Raw genomic sequence first — 21,970 nt, 5'->3', positions numbered from 1 at the left:
TTCAGGGATGAACTTGGACACTGGGGCACTAGAGTAAACAGCTGAGAGATTCAGCAAGCATGCCTAAATTGAGGAATTGGTGTTTAAGGTTCAGTTTTCAACAGAGGTGTAAATTACCTGATTTACAAAGGAACAGTATTTAGACTATATAATTGAACCTTTTATCCCTCTGTACAAAATGGGATTAGGCTTGTTTTCCTACTTCTGAGTTAAACACACTGGAGAATTCCCTTTGCAGAAGTAGTTTGCTGTAGAACTCAAACTTTCAGAAAACTGTTTTAAAGGTATGTTTCCTTTTTTTTATGTGATGATGAGTTTTCTGAAATTCAAACTGAGAACATGCAGTGTCCTTTCAGGAATAATTGCTTTAAACACAAATGAGTTTGAAGATATATGCCTTATTACATGTTAATTCATGTATAGAAAATTAGATGTAAAAAAGACACCATAAATCAAAACTGTTTAGGAATGTGTGCAATTACCAATGCAGAAAAGAAGTTTTATTCTTAAAGGATTTTTTATCTTTTGTTTATTCTTAAAGGATTTTAAAGGATATTTATGGAAAATACATCTTTCATGCTAATGCGATGGTGTACTAGAATCAGATAGTGACATTTTTGAAAAGAAATGTGTACTTTTAATCAGTTAGCTATCCCTTTAGTTGTTCTGGTCATATAAAGTTCAATTTCTATCTAATTAAGCTTTTCAGCTTCATTGTAAAGGTAGCCAATTAATGTACTAAAAGGTAGTTGTAAAATGTAGATATTTGTCATAGTATCAAGTCATAGTATACTTTGGGGCAGATAACTAAATAAAAATGTAACTGTCTCATAGGTGTCACTTAGGCTAGACTTTTACTTAAGTGCAGAATTGCAAAGATATTGAAGGGTGTAAAAACTTATATTAAATCCTGAAATTAGAATCATATTATGGTTAGAGTTGGAACTGACCTTAATGATCATCTAGTTCCAACCTCTCTGCCGTGGGCAGGGACACCTTCCACTAGACCAGATTGCTCAAAGCCCCATCCAATCTGCCCTTGAATGTTTCCAGGGACAGGGCATCCCCAGCTTCTCTGGGCAACCTATTCCAGTGTCTCACCACCCTCCAAGTAAAGAATTTCTTCCTGTTATCTGATCTAAATGTACCCTTTTTCAGTTTAAAAGTGTTACCCCTCGTCCTATCACTACACTCTCTGATGTCCCTCCCCATCTTTCCTGTAGGCCCCGTTTAAGTACTGGAAGGGCCACTTAAAGGTCTCCCTAGACCCTTCTCTTCTCCAGGCTGAACAACCCCAACTCTCTCAGCCTGTCTTCATAGGAGAGATGTCTCCAGCCCTCTGATCATCTTTGTGGCCCTCCTCTGGACTTGCTCCAGCAGGTCCATGTCCTTCTTATGTTGGGGGCCCCAGTGCTGGATGCAGTACTCCAGGTGAGGTCTCACACGAGCGGAGTAGAGCGGGAGAATCACCTCCCTCGACCTGCTGGCCACACTGCTGGTGTTGCAGCCCAGGATGTTGTTGGCTTTCTGGCCTCCAAGCACACGTTACTGGATCACGTTGAGCTTCTCGTCAGCTAGCACCCCCAAGTACTCAGCAGGGCTGCTCTCAATCCGTTCTCAGCACAGCCTGTATTTGTGCATGGGATCATCTCAACCCATGTGCAGGACCTTGCACTTGGCCTTGTTGAATTTTGTGAGGTTTGCATGGGCCACCTCTCAAGCCTATTCAGGTCCCTTTCCTCAGGCGTATCGACCGCTCCACACAGCTTGGTGTCACTGGCAAACTTGCTGAGGGTGCACTCGATCCCACTGTCCATGTCGCTGACAAAGGTGTTAAATAGTACCAGTCTCAGTACCAACCCCTGAGGAATGCCACTTGTCACTGGTCTCCACTTGGACATTGAGCCATTGACCAAGCCAGTTAGTGCAGCCATCCAGCCAATTCCTTATCCACCCAGAGGTCTTTCCATCAAATCCATGTCTCCAATTTAGAGACAAGGATGTCGTGCGGGACAGTGTCAAATACTTTGCACAAGTCCAGGTAGATGATGTCAGTTGCTTTTATCCATTTGGGTAATCTTTGTTTTCTGTATCTTGGAGATATATTTTAGATGCACGTGCATCTGCGTTCTTCACACAGCTTCTCTCTTGCCAGGCCTCGCATACAGTGCTGATTCCTTATCCTTCTGCAGTCTCAATCAGAACAATATGCTTTTCCCAACACATCCTTAAATAACACAAACTACCTGCCTAGATAATCATATTAATGATACAAAATATTTTAATTTCTGATGTTTATCAGCACTGAAATATATACACCATGTGTACCTTGGCAGGGAGAAAAAGCTTGTGTCTAGAAATTAGTTTAATTTTCTCAAAGTGTTATCCTCTCTGTGCCCTGTAGGAGGCAGTCAATGAGTGGTGGATAAAAGTTGTTTTTCTAGGCAGTGTAGGTTTTGTTGGTTAAATCTAGTTTGTCACTATTTTTGCGTAGTTCTTGACTTCTGAGTAATTTCTCTTAAATCTTACCTTTTTCGACTTTAGTACATCAGGAAGTTGTTTTCGGAATATATGATTTTTAGCAATTTTTTATAATTTTCTTGAATTTGTCATGTTCTCTATTTCTGTGTAATCTCTCTTCCGAGTTATTCAAAGTTGAAATTCCTTTACATGGCTTTGATTGAATAAAGCTTTTCACCATCTTTAAACAAATATCCTGTGAACAGAACAGTTCTGAAGAAAAAAAGTGGTGGTTTTCTTTTTTTTTTTTCATTGAGTTTCCATTTCTCATGACATATGCACAACTGATAAGGATTATATTTTAAATTGATTATCAAATGATCTCAATATTCAGAGCATCTGAATTACGATGATGATTCCTTGACAAATTAGGGTAGTTTGAGAACTGTCATGTAATTTTCAATCTATTTCTTTACCAGAAATGGAAATAGGAACCAGGTAACTTGTTTTATCCTTTAAACTGTTTTCTTACTCCCATTTAACATGAAGCCAGAGGGCACTGTTTTTCATACAATACAAAAATGTGAAATGTGTAGCTATTTCAGTTTTGGGTAAAGGTCTCACATGGATTCACAGCACTGTCAGTGTAGTGAAAACTTTGGATTATGGTTTCTAATGTGTATTTCTTCATGCAGAAAATCTACAAATGTTTTCACTCTAAATTAAATTACTCTCACAGAGTATTCTGAAAGCCAAAAATCTGTATCTAGTGTGGTGCCTACTTATTAGCTCAACTCGGCAATAATGTACTGGTTTCAGAAGCAGTGTTAAGTAACGCCACTGTCATGAAAACATCTTGTTTAGCTTCTTTATTTTGATACTTCCTTTGTCCTGAGAAAAGCTACTGTTTTATATGAAAAAGAGATGGGAAAATGTCTCCTCTCTGGATGTTTCTTTAACTTTCATAGCTACACTAATTGTCTTCTGCACAGAGTAATAGCCAGGCTGTAGAAATTAGGCTGGACCTCCCTCAGCTGTCTTTGGAGTGTTAACATGGCTCTGAAATCTACCCTTTTTCCCCTAAGCTCCCCACCCCAAATCTTAGTGTTAACCGCCTGGTTTCTCTTTGGATTCCACCTTTCTCTCTGCCTTTCTGTCTGTTAGTCTACCTCAGCTTTTTATTCTGATTACCTTAGTTATCCAGTGTCAATAAAGTAAGACTGTATGAAAATATTTTAGTTAACCACAACCTAAGCAAATGCAAAAGCTCTTCTCCTAACTGGCATTGTTTATGCAATATAAACCACTAATCCGTGAGGGCAATTTATTTGAATGTGTTTTAAATTCCTGCTGGAGCACTTCCTAATCTTAGCCAGGCCTGTGTAACGGAGAGAGGAGCAGGATACACGCTTTCACACCCGCATGTGAAGAAGTGTTTGTCTTATTGTGTAATAGACCTAGTGCCTGTAATATACAGCATTCTTGCAATAAATACCATCTGTGGTTGTGAAATGCCTCTACTTCTACATTTGAACCAGCCACAAAAGCCTTTTATGACTCTGTATGTTTCTCTTTTGCTTCCATTGTCTCTTGTTACCAAAATTTTTTCAAGGTGTTCAGAAAAAGCAAGGAGGGGGCTGCAGTGAGGGCACGGGAGGCTGAGCAAGGAAACCCGGTTTGGAATGAATTCTGCACATAACCTCGCTGAACGCAAACGCGGCGGCAGAGAACCCAAACCCTGTGTAACAAATGGGAAGGTTACAAAGTCAAGAGATCGTTAATAAAGGCTGTGTTTTAGTGAGTTATTTTCTAAATACTTTCCCGAGATTTTGATGTTGTTTCATGCTTCACATTAAATTGCAAAAGTGTTGTGAGGGTTGTTTGGCCCGTATCAGGGTGTGAGTCATGAAGCTGGCTTTGTCTGGCTTGTGAACTGTGGGGGGGAGTTAAGGCAGATCTATATTTAGGAGTATCAACTGATGTCAAACTGTGGAGCACTGCTAAACAACAGCGTTAAAGGGGCAGCACTGGATAGTTTAGGCTGAAAGTTTAGATTGTTTGTAGTCATTTATCATTTAGTAAACAATTGGAAAAGGTGATATTTACTAGAAATATTCTGCTGCAGAGGTTGCAAGCCAAGCAAGTGTGAGTTTCAACTCCATTTGTACTTACCTAGTAATAGCTGTTCCATTGCCAAAACTGTATTAATTGAAAACAGCAACCATAAATAAAACTTCTAGTTTCATCTTACAGCATCCAGAATCTGAATTTTTAAGTAAAGAATTGTTTAATTCCAGTTATAGGTAGATAAGGATAATGCTTGAGGGGCTGTTCCCATTGAGTTTTTGTCTTAAGATGCAGAACAGCTGCTGACTTGACTTGATTGTATTTTGAAATTTTGGCATTGATATGTGGAACCAAATTTAGGTACCTTTTTGCAACTAATTAAGACTAAAAGAAATATGTTTCTTTTCCAACTTTTTTTGCTCCATACTACCTAATTCTCTCCAGCTAGGTCTGATATGTATTTGGGTAAAATTCAAGCCAATAATTCTTAAAAATGAGAGGCTCTATTTTTCCAAGGCTGCTCTTCTGTCATAACTGTCATGGACTGTAGCTAGTGTTTTCTGGGGGGGAATTGCGTTTGATAACCTTCTTTTATGCAGGCATGTTTTGGTAGATAATTCACCTAATTTGGTAGTGAGCATTTTGTGTTGCCATCTTTGTTTCTGGGCCCGTTTGTGGGAAGACAGTGAGATCGCGATAGGAGAATCGCAATGAATTTAACTCCAACTGAGACGCGAGTGAAACTTTTCCTTCCGGAATGGAGATATTTCTGTCACCCTAATGAATTTGAAGTGGGCAGGTTTGTCAAAGGCACTTGGTGTTGGTTTAAGCACGCTATTGTTGACTTGAATGTAGGCAGACCTGAGCCAAGACAATGTACTGGTGGGGAAATAGAAAAAACACACTTGGAATGTATAAATTATACAGTTGTTTAAGTTAATGTATGGAGGATAAGTCAGTTTATCTCTTACTGTCATTTTAAGCTTCATTGGCTGAAGTATTGTCATTGCCAACTTTGATAGAAACCTCTTTCGATGACTTAACTGAATTTCTGCAACATAATATTGAGCAACAAATATTCATTTAAATACTTGGTGTTTTCCAAGTGTCACATGTTAAGATTTGTACAAATCGTACTTTATGCAACACTGAAGTATTGGGTCAACCATTGTGAGTTGCATGACTGTGAACCCATTAATTTAAATGAACATGTGAACCTGCTGGTAGTTACATCAGTTACTGCACTGACACATCAGCAAAGACATTCAAACCAATTCCCCCCTCTTTCGGCTGCTGGAGCTGTTGAGGACAAGGACGTTGAAAGCACCCGTGCGAGTTCTACAAAGACCCTACACGGCTCATGGATGCAAAGAGTTGTGCGTTGAGAAGCTTTCAAAACGGGACCTAAAATGTATGGAATCCTGATGGTCACATTTTTCAGAGCTTTTTCACAAAAGTAATTGTTTTGTGACGTGTTCAAAAAGCAAGTTCTCTGAGCAATGGTACTAACAAAGCCTGGATTCCTGTGGACTGGTGTCCTTAAAATCCTCAGCTTCCCTCTGAGCTACGCCTGTCCTGCAGTTGTGTGTGTCCCAGTTGGCCAGCCAGGATGCTCTCGCTGGTCGCCAGGCAGCTGCTTCCAGGCGGGATATATAATGATCGTGTTTTGCCTGCCCTTTTTTCGGTGAGCTCACCAATTTTGGTCTCCCTTCAGTACTCAGCCATTGATTTTACATAACTTGTGGAAACTTAATTATATCTGAACCCTCTCCTCTTTCTGGCTGGTGAACTTAGTGGAAGTTGACAACATGTTGTTGAGGGGAGACTGTGTGATTACAGGAGTTGCGTTTACTTTGGAAATGAGACTAAAAACATACTCCATTTTTAACAGATTCCTTTGTGTACATAATCCCATCAGGAAGTATGACATACTGTGTTGGAAGCATTGCTTCTCGACCAAAAAAAGTCATTTAAGTCAACAGCCACTTTTAGGAGAAATGCTTTTCATTTTAGTAGAAAAGATTCATCTACCCCGAACTCCTCCCAAGCATTTAAAGCTGATAGCCAGCAGTGGGAAATGGCCACGGTTCTTTTGTTCAGCAAAGCAGCTGAGGTTCTGTGTTTTAAGGTTTTGCTTTGTCTTGAAGCAGCAGCCGAGTCGCTGCTTGTTGCTTGTGGGTGACACACGATACGGCATCTGCGGGCTCTTCTGCTTACTCAGCGAAACCTTCGCCAGGCTCATCTGGTTTCTGAGGGGGCAGCAGTGGGGCATGAAGACAAAATAACTTGTTTCAGGACCATGAGGTGTTAGCTCCACTTTCTACATGGATGAGAGCAAAAAAAGTTCTCTCAGCTAGTTTTATAAGATGCTGATTGTTAAACCCATGCTTCTGGTTGGCTTTGTCATGCCATAGGCGTTTTGCTGTAATTAATATGTTGAATTGCTTTTTCTTGGACAGCATGTCAGGAGCAGTGTCTCTTAGAAATGTATTAATGCTTTCTTAGTTGAGGGAGTGAAAACTGGGTGAGAAGGAAAATTGCCTTTTTATTAGGTTAGTTCTACTCTGTTTATTTAATACCCTGAATTGGCTCTCCCAGACTCTGACAAACGCCAGCGCTGCTGCTGGGAAGCCAGAAGTGGGGGCAAGTTTGCTCTTTTTGCTGGCAACTGGCTGCTGGATGATCCCAGCTGTATTTGAGATGGGGTTCTTAGACTACCTTTTGAGGTGGGGTCTCTTTTCCTTTTATCCTCTAATGCAAATGAAGCATTCAGTGACTGGTGTTATTATGGTTGAAAAGGAACTAAACGCTAAGGGTTTTCCAGATGTGGAGATGTTAAAGCTCCAAGCTTCTCTCCTGGTATCTTTTGTCAGTATGAGGCCATTCCCTGTTTTTAACAAATAGTGCAATGTTGGGGATGTTATAATTGCATGTAGACTGATGGGATGTAAATAAAACAAATCTTATTAGTTACCATTTTGCAAGGGGGCATTAAAAATCAAGATTAATTCTATTTAATTTATTTTCTCCATTTTGAAATGTAGGAACATTTTAAAGCCCAATTCAATTATGTGGTCTTCTGCACTAGTCTTAAGAACTCTCATATTTTAGGAATGATCTGTATATTTTTTTCCCATTTTCTTCTTGACCTTGAGCTAATAAAAGTTAATATTTTGCAATATTTTAGGAAGTCCAAAGTTATATGGACTACAAATTATAGTAATGAGTCTCAATGATACATTAATTGAAGTAATCGGAAATTAGGGGGGAAATGACAGTCTTTTTTCCATTGGGGGAGATAACGAATAGTAATCTTATTTTTTAGGTATTTTTATATGTCTTAAATAGGCATGATTTTGTTATGCTTAGTTTACACAGATGCAGACTGCCAAAAATACTTAATGTGAAGATGACTTGTAAAATTCATGATTTAAACATAGTTTTAATAAGAATTTTTTTTTTATCGCTGTTACAAAAACCCTATTTTAACCAGAATATGAAGGTCTAGCAGAACATTTTCTCCAGAATTTTATTATTGTGTATTTCTTAGGTACTTTTGTCAATTATTAATGTGTGTGTTTTGAAATAACTTTCTGGAATTCCATCTTTATTTTTCACTAAAAATTTGTCACTATTCTAGCTAAATTTTATTTGGTGTGTTTGAAGCATATCTCTGCCTTTCAATCTGAGATCAGTATCAATGGCCCAGTCATAGGTTTTCATGTGGCAGTAACTTTTTCTTTCTTTCTTTCTTTTTTTTTTTTTTATTTGAATGCATTTTCTGTTTATTTTGGAATTTACTTTGCTATTAAATTGGAGCGCATGATAAATAGCTCATTATCAGTAACTTTCTAGGCTGCTGATATAACAGGTGTATTTAAGGCATTCCCTGTTCCCTCTCTTGCCATCTGTTTGTACACCCATTATGTCAAACAGTCCTAATCCGAGACATTGGAAAGGTGCTTTCTTTTGTTGGAATCTTTCCTCTAATTAATTATTTCCCACAATATTATTGCTTGTAACTATGAATGATCTATTTAAAGGTTTCTTCTAGCTTGAAGTAAAATTTTATATTACTCTTTGTCTTTCTTGAAAATTATTGTATTTAAAATAAGCATTGACTTCTGCTTAATGTAGACTGAAATGATCCATTATTCATGGTACTTTGGAACACTTAAGTCATATTTCCCAAGGCAGCAAAACAAGCAAACAGAAATCACTTACAGGCAGATGTAATGGGAAGGTGGGAGTGTTGCCTTTAAAGGAGATTGTTAGGCATTGGGTCAGGTCTTGGAAAATTGAATTTTAATTAGTTACTTGCATGTCTTACAAGTTAACAGGATAAATGGTCGATGACTCAGTAGGGCATTTCCCACAGGATATTGTACACGCTTGGTAATTGGTATGCTGCTTCCACTTGTGATGTCTGTAATATCCTGGTAACTGATAAGTCTATCTTTGCATTTACCTGATGTATTGAAAGATAAAGGCCTTATATTCCTTTTTAACTGATGAAATGTAAATCAAGTATATTTGGATTCTACAGTTAAACAAATTCTAAAATCAGCACAAGGATGAACAAAATTTAATGAGCTTTTAAACTACCATTGTCTTGTGTAATTGGCGCTTCTAGTAGTAGATTCTAAATTCCCCATGTACCTAGGATCTGTAATGCAGAACTTGTAGCAATATATTCATGGAGCTTTTTCTAGACAAACATGACAAAACCTCCAAGACTTTACAGATTAGAATGAAATCCTTGCAAGATCAGTGCCTGAAGGCCTCATTAATTTTAACACCACTTATAATTGATTCTGGGAAGTAACAGATGTTACTTATATTTTATAATCTTCAATTTAAGAAAACAGTATGTACATGAAGTCTGCCCATTTTCAGGACACGTTACTAAAGCTGAACAAAACTGAATAGAACCTAAAACGGCATTTTCTCTTAATGATAGGTTGGTTGCTAGACTATGCTATAGCTAGTCTGATTTATGAAGAAATCATTTGATGTTAATTGTCTGTTACCTGAGATTAGTTATTTTGCTCTGTTGTGGGAAACATTTGGTCAAGAAATTAGAAGAATCCAGTTTGCTATTGTGCTCAAAACTCCAATGAACTTTAGATCTTCAGCCACTTGCATTTTCCCTCAAGTACTCTCATAAAAATATTAAAATATTGTATGTGGTTTTATGTCTTCCCAATGTCTACTTAAACTAAATGTTGAACTTTACTACATTTTTAAATAGAAAGGCTTTGCCTCCATCTCCGTTTCTCTAATGTTAAACACTTTTCATGCTAACTCTGATAGAGCACATGGATTCAATGTGTCCCATCAGCCTCAGGCTGCTGCCTCCCCCTTTCCTGCTTTCTGAAGTTCTATATACATTTCAATGTAGGTGAAATATTTTGAAAACTTTTTAATAAATTGAGAAGTGATTGTTTTGATTAATACTTCCAGTATATAATATATTCATGTTACAGACTTAAGAAAAGAGGATCCTATTTTAATAGATTTTCAGAACTGAGCATGTGTGTATAGCTAACATTATTAATGGTGGTCATGCAAAAGAGTAGAGTTATGATTTCTCTGCTTTTTTTCTGATGTAGCTACTGTGATATATTCAGTGAGCCAGTGAGATTTATTTGAATTTTCTCCTCTTTAAGCAATATAAACTATGGGTTTGCTAGAGGACTGCTGAAACGTAGAGATTTGTCTTGTTCTACTTTGTAGATGAAGAATCTTAGGTCTTTTAGTTCCTTTTGCAAACTTAATTAGGTATTGATAACAATACAGTGAAAGCATTCTACCCAACACTTCAATGTTTTCTTGGGTTTTTTTGACATTTTGTCATGGATAAGATTTATTGTCAGTTGGTAATTATGTACAAAACAGCTTTATGAAGGGTGAGTAGCCCCATCTTTTTCTGTCTTCTTCAAGGCAGATGTCAACATTATAGCTGAAGTCTTGGAAAGTTTCAATATAGGAATTACAAATGAAAGAACTTTTTTCTTAAATACTTTTCTCATTGAACGAGTAGAAATCATCAGTAGATGACTAGCATGGGTTTATCTATGGGAAGCTTTCTAGGCTTCCTAGAAGCCTAGTGAAGATGACTTGTAAAATTCATGATTTAAATATAGTTTTAATAAGAAATTAAACTTTCTACAGTTTAGAAAGTTTAACCTATGGAGCTACACCTGTGAGACATTTCTCATCTCAAAAAAAAAAAAAATATTCTCTTTAAAGAGTGTAGTTAATGCTCTGTTGTCTGGAAGACTTTCCTGAGAGAATTGCTGGGCAAAAATTTTTTCCCTTGCATAGGATGTTCCATATGAATTCAGCTGATCTGTTTTCCAGAACAATATGCAATTTCATGGATTTATTTACAAAAGCACATTTACTACTACTAGTAAAAAACCCAACAAATCAGCATTTCAAAGGACATTTAGATTATCAAAGTAAATATGTTAAAACAACCATTCCTAAATTCCATTTGTTTGGGACAACAACCACACTGAAGTGCCTCTGAAGTTCTGGTAGTCATTTTAAAAAAATTAAGTAAATTCAGATGTGTTGCTGTCAGGTCAAATTAAAATAATTTATTCAAAGTAATTATAAATCTAAAATTTGGTTTGTGTTTCAGAAACCCTTGAAGAGTTCTGTATGGTGCTAAATGCTTTCCACATGTGGTAATGGAACTATTATTTTGATGTACAGGGTAACTGAAGTAAGTTCCAGTGCCTATGTGGTCACATTGTACAAAGATCTGTCCACATCTTTACTGTTGCTCTGTATCACTGCTTTCAAGTGATGTCGAGTTGAACTGGTAAATGGAAAGGAATGATAATGTGTGGGCTCAGGCAAAATACATATACTGCTGAGTAGAAGTACTAACACTTTTATAAAACCACGAAAGGTACCGTTTAATGCCTTTAACAAGAACACTTTAAAAGATTAAAGGAATTTAAATGGGAGTAAAGTTGGGGTTTTTTTACTTTTTTTTTTTTTTTTTGTGAAGCTATGAGTACATTGATTTCGTAATACGTAAAAGGAATGGGGATAGGTTACTGATGTAAGCATGAACTTTCTAACTTGCTGTGCTAAAATGGAGTTTAACCATAAATATTTTGAAATCAGGATAATTTGCTTCAGTTTTGAGCTCCAAAAGTTAGTATGGCATGACAAATGAAATAATTTTGTAGCATAAGAAAAATATCATTATCTGAAGTACTTTTATCTTCTGTATTTATGTGCCTCATTAAGCGACTTAAGGAAATTAATATTTCATTTTTACTACACCTATTTGTAAACCCAGAAGTCAGATTTGGAATGTCAACTGATTTTGGTTTAGTTCTGTTTACTTTGAGGAAAATTTGTATTTTAGCAAGGAAATTCTTGACTTGGCTTTGGTGTCTGCTTTTTCACAAAGACTTACTCCAGGTAGTTCTTTATCAATTCATTTTATTATTTTAAGATGTTACTATTTAATGTAAAGGGTTTTTTTTATAGTTTGCTTGAAATTGTTTTTAGTCTAGTCTGAGAAAAGTATAGGAAAGTTCATAATTGTAACTGTCAACTCATTTAACAGGTAGGAATCATATGTTATCATGCAGTCTGCGTATTTAATCAAGTACACGGTATTATTTTCAGAAAAATCTCAGCAGAAGATAAATGGTGCTTGTTTACTCATTATATATGTTAGCAATCCTCTTCAAAACTGTAATTGTGGAACAGGAGATTTTAAAGGAACACGCTGTTAGATCATGTTGTTGCTCTCCTTGCAGTTCCTCTAAAAGCAGATGGTTTTGTTCTTTGAACTGCTAGTCTTTTTCCTAAAAGAACTCAATGGGGTGCTTTTTCATTGTTTACTACTCGATGACTCAGTAGTAAAGCATTGAGGTACTTGTGTCAAAGTTGAGGTGCTTATTGCATTTAATCGCGTGATTGTGTTCCTTGGGGAGAGGTAATTCTTTTATAACAATATTAATAATATGTTATTCTCAATTTGCACTCAAACTGCTGTGAACCTAAAAGTAAAGTTCTACAATAAAAGTAATAACACCTTTGTATTGGGGAACTGAATTCATGTTTCTGCTTGTTAATCTCTAACAGATATTTAGGTAAAACTTGTTTCTTTGAAATTTATGAAGAAACTAGGACAGAGACTTTGACATGTTGGATAGTGGTGATTCTTAGAGATTCAGCTCGGGGAAAAAACACATTGGGAGAGAGGAAATGAAATAGAAAAGAAAATGTTGAATTAACTTTTTTCTGGAAAATTATTGGAAAGGACTGAGAACAGCTGAAATCATGCACATACTTCACAATATTCGGTTTTCCATACAAGCAATTTCACTTGCCTCAGAAGCAAGTAAGAACAATTGAGGGGGAAGTGCAGAATTACAGATGAGAAGAAGAGGCTCACCGGCAATCTGTGCTAACATGTGGTCTGTATTATGGAAAAAAGTTGATGAAATCTCAACTAGAATGCGGTCTGTGTCTTGATTTACATTCTCTTCCTTTCCAGAAACAGTTTCTAATATAGAAAGGTCAAGTTCTGCCCTCAGATGTCTCTATGCAGTGCCCATGAGACTCAAGAGAAACATGCTTAAAATCTGAGGCAATAAATGTATAATACAAGGTATTCTTAAACCATAGTAGCTACTTGTCCAAAGTCTCTACAGTTACCATCATTTAATCCCAGTAATTTGTAAAACATTTTAAGATTCCTCAAATATAAAAGGCATGCTATTATAACAGAGTTTAATCCTACAAAAAGCCAGTTTCCCCTTGCAAAATCCCTCTTCTTTTTTCTTTTTGTTTCCTTTTTTCTTTTTAATATTAGGGGTAGTGATAGAAGGAGGGAGGCTGAAGCTCAAAGTGATCGTAGAAACAGTGATATTAGTCACCCTAATAGGCATTAGTGTGCTAATGATATAGTCTTTCCTAGGTGTATGCTGGAAATTGGGAAAAGGAAAATTCTGTGGAGAGATTTGAAGGAGAATGATGATTTATGTGGAGTTATTTTCATTAATTTTTTTGATGAATTTAGTATAATTTGGTGAATACATTTCGCTTTTCTGTTTGGTTTAGTTGGCTTTTAGCTTATTTACTTTAAGGAGAAACTGGAAACACTTAAGAGCCAATCATATTTTTAAGGTGGATTTGTGAGTTTATTTTCTCATACTTGTTTTTTAAAGCACCTTTTCAAAAAACTTCTTTTCAAATGTGTCTCACTAGGGAGGAAAAAAGTGGTTTTATTACTGCCCAAAGAAAATCATAGAGGTCTTAGTCTGTTAGTACACTCCCTTTGAAACAAAAGGCACATGCTCGTTTTAAGATTTCAGATTATGTAGATCTACAAAAGTTTGCATCACACCTCCTTTTACGTGAATTACTAATGAGCTTGCCTGGTCTTTCTTCACTGATACAGAGTGCAGCGCATGGAGCGTTTAAACCAGGAGGCTTTGCATTTTATAAAGTCTTAATCTTTCTAAACAAACAATGTTGATACGGACTGATATATTTCAGTGGAGGCAGAACCTTACTGGGAAGATTAACACTAGCTTTTTGCTTTACTTTGTTCCCTACGGTGTTAGTCCAAAGCTTGACATGTCTCCGTTCCAAAGCAGCCAAGGATTCTTAAGTGGTGATATCATCAGCGAGAGAAGATAAAGATCCACTGAACTAATGTGCTGAGGCTAGTAACAATGTGGCAGAAGTTAAAATTTAAACAGCTTTCATTCTTCTTTGTTTGATTTTCACACTGCAAACTAAATTATATCCTTATCTGATTCAAAAAGTTTGCACGGTGGTGGTGTCTGCTTCATTTTTTGCATCTTGAAAGAACATTAAATGCTAAATCTTTCTACATCAAAGGAAACTAATTACATATATCTTGAAATTGATCTATTATGTGTTCAGATCTTTATAGCTGAATGCAACTGGAAGAGTGTACTTTATCTTTAAAGCTACAAAATTAGTGTCTAAGGTGTAGTGGTTACCAGCAAGACATAGAAGCGAAAAGTAAATGGAGACTTGTCTTAAATCTCCTACTCCTTTTGAAAATTTCAGTCATGATGTCTTTATCTATTTTTACCCTTTAGTCTCTATCACATGGTGAAAACACTGGTGATACAAGTAGGTATATGCTTGATTTAGTATTCTTATCTTTTAGGGCAAGTAATAGAAAGGACTCAACAAAAGAAGGACCTTTGTAAATCTAACATTTCTCTGTCTGTGTAATAACTCTTCTTGAAATGACAAACAACCAAACTCGGAAGGCATTTCGCAACATTATCTCACAGGCTTTTAATGAGTTCCTTGTCTATTAATAATTTTTAAAATTATATCTCAACATAATGTTTGAAGTCTTGCCTGTTTCTTTTAAAGATGGTGTCAAGTTAGTAGTACTAATGCTAGTCCGTCTGTGTGTTTGTGTTTGAGTGTTAAGCTTTGTAAAGTTACCTTTCTTTCAGTGAAGTCCTTGGCACATAGAGACAAAGCCCTAGAGAGTGGTATTTTTCAGTATTCCTTATATTCAAGTCCACTTGAGTTTAGGCACAGTGTTTCTTTAGTGCCCAGTAGTATGTGGGAATGCTTCTTCAAAGCAAAAAGACTATTCTGCAGTAGGAGCAAAGCTTTTGGATGGCGAATTTAAGAAAAAATAATCTCGTTTCATACTTACTATCAAATCTCATATGATATCCCTTGGTAGGCTTGACTTTTCAGAGTGGGTAGATTGCTTTGCAGTTCTTTACGCTGTAATTCCTTAATCACAACAGGACTATGCACAAAAGAAAAAGATACTTATAGTAATAACTGTTCAGTAGATACAGCTCTTTGCCTTATGGTATAAAATCTGTAAATGTGATTTGACTCCTGACTGATAAGAAAAGGCTTTGCTACCAAGTCCAAAGTTAGAAATAGTATTACACAGTATATAGCAAAGTATGGGATATTTCTAATAAGAAGTTTCTAATAAACTCTTGTGTCTTTGAAGTTTACATGCTCTCCCAAACAGGCAGAATTCAGCATTTTCTTTTGTGTAGAAATTAAGTGACACACCACAGGCAGAGTTTATAAAAAGAAGCAATTTCCTGATCATGTTAAAACTCACGTTTAAAAATTCCTATAGATATTTTGAACTCTTGCTTCTGTTAAAAATAAATAAAAGCGATGTAAAACAAACTGCCTACTGGCATGCATGTTTACTTGTGTGACACACTGCATACTTTGTAGACTAGGTTGTTCTTTGAGAGATGACTGTTCAAAAATACTTGCAATGCCTTTTAGTATTTCGGTCTTTAAGCTAACCTAAACCAAAAGAGCAGTGGTTTGTGTCACCTTCCTTGCTTAAGCAGTTTTTCCTTACCTTTGGTTCCTTTCGTTTTGAAAATTATTGTATTACAAAAAGAAATGTGAAGTAAAATGTATGTGTTATAATGATGTCTGTTTTTGTTCTGTTGAGATTTTGAAGACAATCTTAAAATGGGAGGTGTATTTATAAAATTAATTTTGGAGTGACTTTTCTAAGTCTGTTCAAGTAATTAACATTAATATATGTCTGAGATCTATGATCTCAAGTATTATGTGTAAATTTCAGTGGGATGAACAATAAGTAAGTTTGATGTATCAGCATAATTAGTAGAATCCTTCCATTGACATATCATGGGGTACTTTGTAATTAGTTACCTTACATCTTCATCCGATTATTCAGAAAATAAATTAGGAGTTAGTTACTCATGTTATGCAAAAAAGTGTCGAAGAACCTTTAATCTTTATGGATTTTTTTTTTTTTTTTTTGCCAACATTTGTTACTAAGAATTTGTAAATTTATCGGGGCTGGACACTGCTCTGTGCAAGCTCACACAATTAAGTGATTAAAATGCTCAGGTTATAAACCTAACAGATTTTCATGAAAACTGACAGATTTTTTTTTTTATAGGTAGTGTATTATTGTTGCCAGACACTAGTATAATTCATGTACTTTTACCTTCGAGCGTCAAATAAAAGTGCAGAGAGCTTTAAGTTTTCTTTATGGTAGTAAGAATACTGTAACGTGTCAAGAAAAGAGTGAGTCTATCTGAAGTAAGATTTTGAACTCGATTTCTCTGGTTCACATTACACTGTGAAAAGAAGCTGTTCACCTCCCACTCTAAATCATTTTCCTTTTACCAGCTGGAGAAGATCAGAATAAAATGGACCCATCCCTTTTCTGAGTCCCTGGTGGTGATGATGATCCAGCATTTGTTTTTCATTCAAACCACATGTTGAATAAGTGAAAAAGAGGAAATACATGCTGGTCATAGGTCAGGTGCAACCCAGAGTTTATACAGATTTATTTTCTTTGTAGCATCTGCTATTCTGCATTTAAAGCCATTGAATGTTGCTCTGCTTCCGGTTATTTTGAGACAGGTTTTCTTAAACAGTGACATTTCGAGTTTTGGCATATCCTACTGGCCAGACATTCAGCCTTCAGAGCTGTAGAAACAGCCCAATTCTGCAGATGATAACTCTGTAGCAGACTAGCTCTTCAGAATTTAAACTCCCTCATGATCTCATAGGGTGGAAGCTCACCCTCTTTGTTTCTGGCCCCAAATATAGACTAAGCCAAAAAAGAACCTGGAAAAGTATTAGGGTGATAATGGGGAGCTGGGGTTAAGAAATTCTCTGCTTATCACTACTCAGGCATGTAGGAGAGGAGGAGGAAGGAGCACAAATATACAGCAATCTACAAATGCGAATTTAATTTTTAAGCAGGTATAGATGATGAGCTAAAGGTTTTAGTTTTCTTGTGATAAGTTACAAGTACACTTAATTTATACTCCTTTAGAAGTACTGCAATGCTTATTGCTTATGATTGAGGGAGAATTGGGAAAAGTGAGTGTATATATCAGTATCAGCTTTATTTGTTGTCTTTATTACTCAACCACTTCTCATAGTGTTTTTATAGCTCTGAGAAAATTATGAATGATGTCCTGTTGGTTAGGAATTTGAAGGCAATAATTTCAAATTGTCTTAAATGTGCCAGCCAGTGAGCCAAGACTAAATATGCGTTTACAGCAGCTATTTTGCAGATTTATAGCTAATATTTTTTTCCATATTTTTTTCCTTATCACTACAGTTTAAGCTCAGTTTTCTCCAACTTGCCAGTATTGTAAAATATATTAGGATTAGAATTCATAGTTTGCTATAGGATAAGTTAAATTTTACAAGATTCAAGTTTCAGAGAAGGGGAATCCCAAATGAGCATGGGGGGGTGGGAAGAAAAAAAAAGAACGTTCTTCACAATCAGAGTAATTAAGCACTGGAGGAGCTTGCAAACAGAGACTATGGAGTCACTATCATTAAAGGTTTTTCAAACTTGACTGGACAAGGCCCTGAGCAACTCTATCTATCTTTGAAGTTAGTCCTGCATTGAGCTGGAGGTTGGACTAGATGACCTTTGGAGGGCTCTGGCAATCTAAATTTTTCTAAACTTAAACCACCAAAAATAAGTCTGAGCTGGACAAAGGATTGGACATATTAGAAGGGAAAAAAAGTCTTCATGTCCTTTCTGTTCTTTAGGGTTATAAACAAGCCTTTTTAAAATACAGAGGCAATGTGATGGGAACTGTGAGACTGAATATCAAATGTCACAGCAGAGACCTGAGTACCCAGATTATGCACAAATACTTTAACAGATACTTTATATGAACAGTGAGGACTTTTTGAATCTGATTTTTGTCATTAGAATAATTTCAGCTTTTTTAGCTTGATGATTGTGTATTTAGTCTCGTTTAATATGACAGTGCTTTTTTCCCCCAATATCTATTAGGAATAGGAGGCCTGCAAGATTTTGTGCTGAAGTCTGCAACACTGTCAACGTCACCAGCTTGTCCACCATTTACACCTCTCAACTTTGAAGCCACACCAATTGTGCGGGTAGCTGTTGAACCGAAACATCCAAGTAAGTTTAAAGGAGAATGGGAAAGGTAATGCAAATTCAGTGTGGCAGCAATGCAGCTTCCCGCCTTTGGCTAGTTTGTGATCTATCCACTGAATCAGAGACTGACCCAGTATAAAACAAATAAATATGTCACCTAGAAGGCCATACTTTGTCCTTGAGAATTCTTCTAGCTGGCTAGCTCTTGTCTCAGGAGGTGAGGAGATACAGAAGACCTTGTTGTGCCCTTTATGGGGCACAACAGTGCACTTAGCTGTTCCATAAGTAATACGCTATGTGATGCTCAGGGTTCAGTATTCCTTTACTTTGAAGGTAAGTATATCTTTGGGTTTTTCACTACTTTTGACAGAAAGTTTTTATGCTACGTCATTAAGTTCGTGATACAGATTTGCAATACTGCTTCTGATTCATTATTGTGCACACACACACACCCCCCTCAACCAGAGAGTAGTGTATTTCTGCCTATATATGAATTTCAGCCTGTTGTCATTTGTCATCGTAATGTTAGTAGAACCAAAATAACTGGCTTTCTGTTCAGTTACAAAATACTCTAACGCTAAGATAACATGTTTTTTAGAAAGTGATTGGACAGCTTAGTAGCTATTTGTCCCACATGTCTGAGTAACAGATAATCATATATTGTACATCCTGTATTTGTTAAAGCAGTTTTGAAAGTATTGGAAATTACTGGTTTTACTGAGCATAGTATTAAGTTGAAAATGTTAAAGGAATGTAATTCTATAACTACTGACTGATTTGGGGGTATTTTTTTTCCTTAAGGGAAAGAACTTTATTATTCTTACACCATTCCTTAATTTCTCCTCCCTGGTAACTTCTGTGTCTGTGATTTGAACTAAATCTGTTAGAGGGACAGAAGCCTCAAAGGTAGCTACACTTGCAAAAGTTTCCTGAAAATCAGCTGCTGCTTGCAATAACAGGAAGACAGGCAAAGTTTGGCCATTGCAGACTCAGTTTGAAAGCAATCAATTGTCCAATGAGCTGCACGGAGTCTTGAGGTGGCCCTAGCACATTGTCTCGTGTGGGTGCCCTGGATTTCCACACCAAACCTACCTCAAAACTGCATTTGCTTATTTGGAAAAATGTCTCAAATAAATGCAAGTTACTTCCCTATGTATATTTTGCAAAATTATTGCACGTCTTCACATTCATGTCAAAATCTTCATCTATGGCTACCTTAAGCTCTAAAAGAAGAAAAAAATCCAAACTATTTGTCCCTGTCAGTGCAGAAGATAGGATTGAAAATCTTTTTTCAACTGTGTTGGCCATGTGAACTAACTCTGTGTTTTTTCCACTTTTTGTTTATTTTTATGTCTGGTTTTCAAGGATACTTTTCTATTATACACTTACAAGCTTACAATATCGTATTTCTTTTAATAGTCTCTAAGTGAATGACAAGTTTAATGTCACTTTCTTCTGTATATGAATATGCATTCCTAGAAAGCCTTCTTTACCCCATATGTAAAATAAGAAAAAGGAATCGTAATTAACTTTTTTTTATATTGTATTAATTATGAAAGGCTGCTGACATAAGGTGTTTGTGCATAGCTTTGATGTAATCTAGCCAAATTTGACTCAGCTGTGGTTGTTCAGTCTCCATTAACTTTAAGGCAACTCTTTTTAAACACCTTCATTTTAGGGACAGCTGTGTTTCGTTTCACTGAAAAGCTCACACATTCCTGATTTTTCCCCTTTTCAGGTTGTAATATCATTAAAGCTTTTCAGTGGCTTACAGCTAGTTTAAATCCTTCCTGGGCTTCATTCGCTCTTGTGCCTTCTAAGTAACCCGGTGGAATAATTTTTGCATTTATTTTAGTAAAATTAACATGTTATTATTTATGTCTTTGAACAACTTTAGCATTAGCAATTTACAGATTGCTACACCTAGCCATGAAAGATTGAAAAAAAAATACAATTACTTACTGAAAGATTACTTTAAACAGTTGTGAAGGAGTGAAATTGTGAAATTTTTAATCACTTCATTTTGGTAACATTCTGGTTTTTTATTGGTTGTGAGCAGTTTGAACTGTATCTATTTAATTGTATATAAGAAGCAAGGTAACAGTCATAGTCAGTAGCTAGTTTGGTGTACTAAACCTATTGCAAAACTATGTAAAACAAAAATGTGCAATCCATTCAAATGTGTACCATGGTTATAATTGTATAAAGTGAATTTTATCATCAGTACATAAATTCTTGGCAACAAATTATGAGTATAGCTTATGTTTTCAGTTGCTGCTCTTTAACCACACCACTCTTTGTGATTCATAAGCAGAAATTTACCAACAGAAAGACTTTGGAACTTAGCTGAAAGTTTTTGAGTATTCCTAAAACACGTATTTGTGTTCAGACTTCCATAAAAATGAGTGTTACTCTTTCTCATTTTAAGTATATCCTCCTTCAAGTATTCCTTCTTCAGTATTACTTTGTTAATAATATCTTATTTTGCCAGGTGATATGCCTCAGCTGGTCAGAGGAATGAAGCTTTTAAACCAAGCTGATCCGTGTGTCCAAGTTTTAATCCAGGAGACAGGAGAGCATGTGCTAGTGACAGCGGGAGAAGTTCATCTTCAGCGTTGCTTGGATGACCTGAAAGAAAGGTTAGAGGGGCAAGGAGGAAGAAATATTTTTAGTTCAGTAGGTGTCTGTTGTATTTCTTTGTCAGATGCGTATCTTTGATTTATATTCTGGTAAAATAGAAGCTTCACCCACTGACAGTTTTTACCATTGGATCATAAATGTACCTTTTTGTAGCTATAAAATTGCCTACAGTTGGGCAGAAGCCACTAGCTCATCACTTTTATACATCTTATACACCTTTTGGGCACTTTCTAGAGATGATAAATTGCAATAGGTTCAGGAGTCCAATTAAGAATGTAATGTACTATTTGTGCAAAATAAAAACTGTGAGGGGAATCATGTCTGATAAATGAACTCTCAAAAATTAGAAAGCAGCAAGGCTAAAATTGAGTGTGCACACTCTATCCTGTCCCTTTATTCTTCAGGTTGATTTTTTTTTTAAATGTTAATCTCTTCTCTTGTGAGCAGTATTTTCTGCAAGCATAAATGCATACATTTAGTATCTTCTAATGTTTCTTCAACTAGTAGAAGAACAGTTGTCTGAAACAGCCCTTTCCTATAACTTTGTTAACTAAAAAAATGCTGATACTTCTGTCCACATGCATTTACTGTCATTTTCTTTCTAAACCAAAAAGTAAACCTGATGGATGGTTGGATGTCTGTCTTACTGTGCCCCCATATTCGTTCCAGTTAATATCAGACACCAGTCACTTCTTATGGAAGTTAGACTGGATCACGTGTAAAATTGGATGTTTATGTTTGTTTGTTTGATATGTACGTTTTAATGGTTATTCTCATTACAACTTAGAACAACACGTTTTTACTACTTTTAAAAACATATTATTATTTATTGATACACATCACTTGAATGTAAGGTCTTAAATAGAGCAA

General features: G+C 36.1%; 1 protein-coding gene across 2 annotated transcripts in view; it reads left to right on the top strand.

Annotated features, from left to right (window-relative positions):
• EFL1 (elongation factor like GTPase 1) overlaps positions 1-21,970 on the top strand; it is an 80,593-nt gene that overhangs the window by 34,166 nt on the left and 24,457 nt on the right. For both annotated transcript variants that reach the window (XM_074155424.1, XM_074155425.1), the window contains 2 exons: positions 18,353-18,484; positions 20,952-21,099. In XM_074155424.1, coding sequence (XP_074011525.1) covers positions 18,353-18,484; positions 20,952-21,099 — 280 coding nt within the window. The remainder of the gene's footprint in view (positions 1-18,352; positions 18,485-20,951; positions 21,100-21,970) is intronic.

This window comes from Numenius arquata, chromosome 11 (genome assembly GCF_964106895.1).
Source record: "Numenius arquata chromosome 11, bNumArq3.hap1.1, whole genome shotgun sequence".
NCBI lineage: Eukaryota > Metazoa > Chordata > Aves > Charadriiformes > Scolopacidae > Numenius > Numenius arquata.
This window is presented reverse-complemented; position numbering and strand designations above follow the sequence as displayed.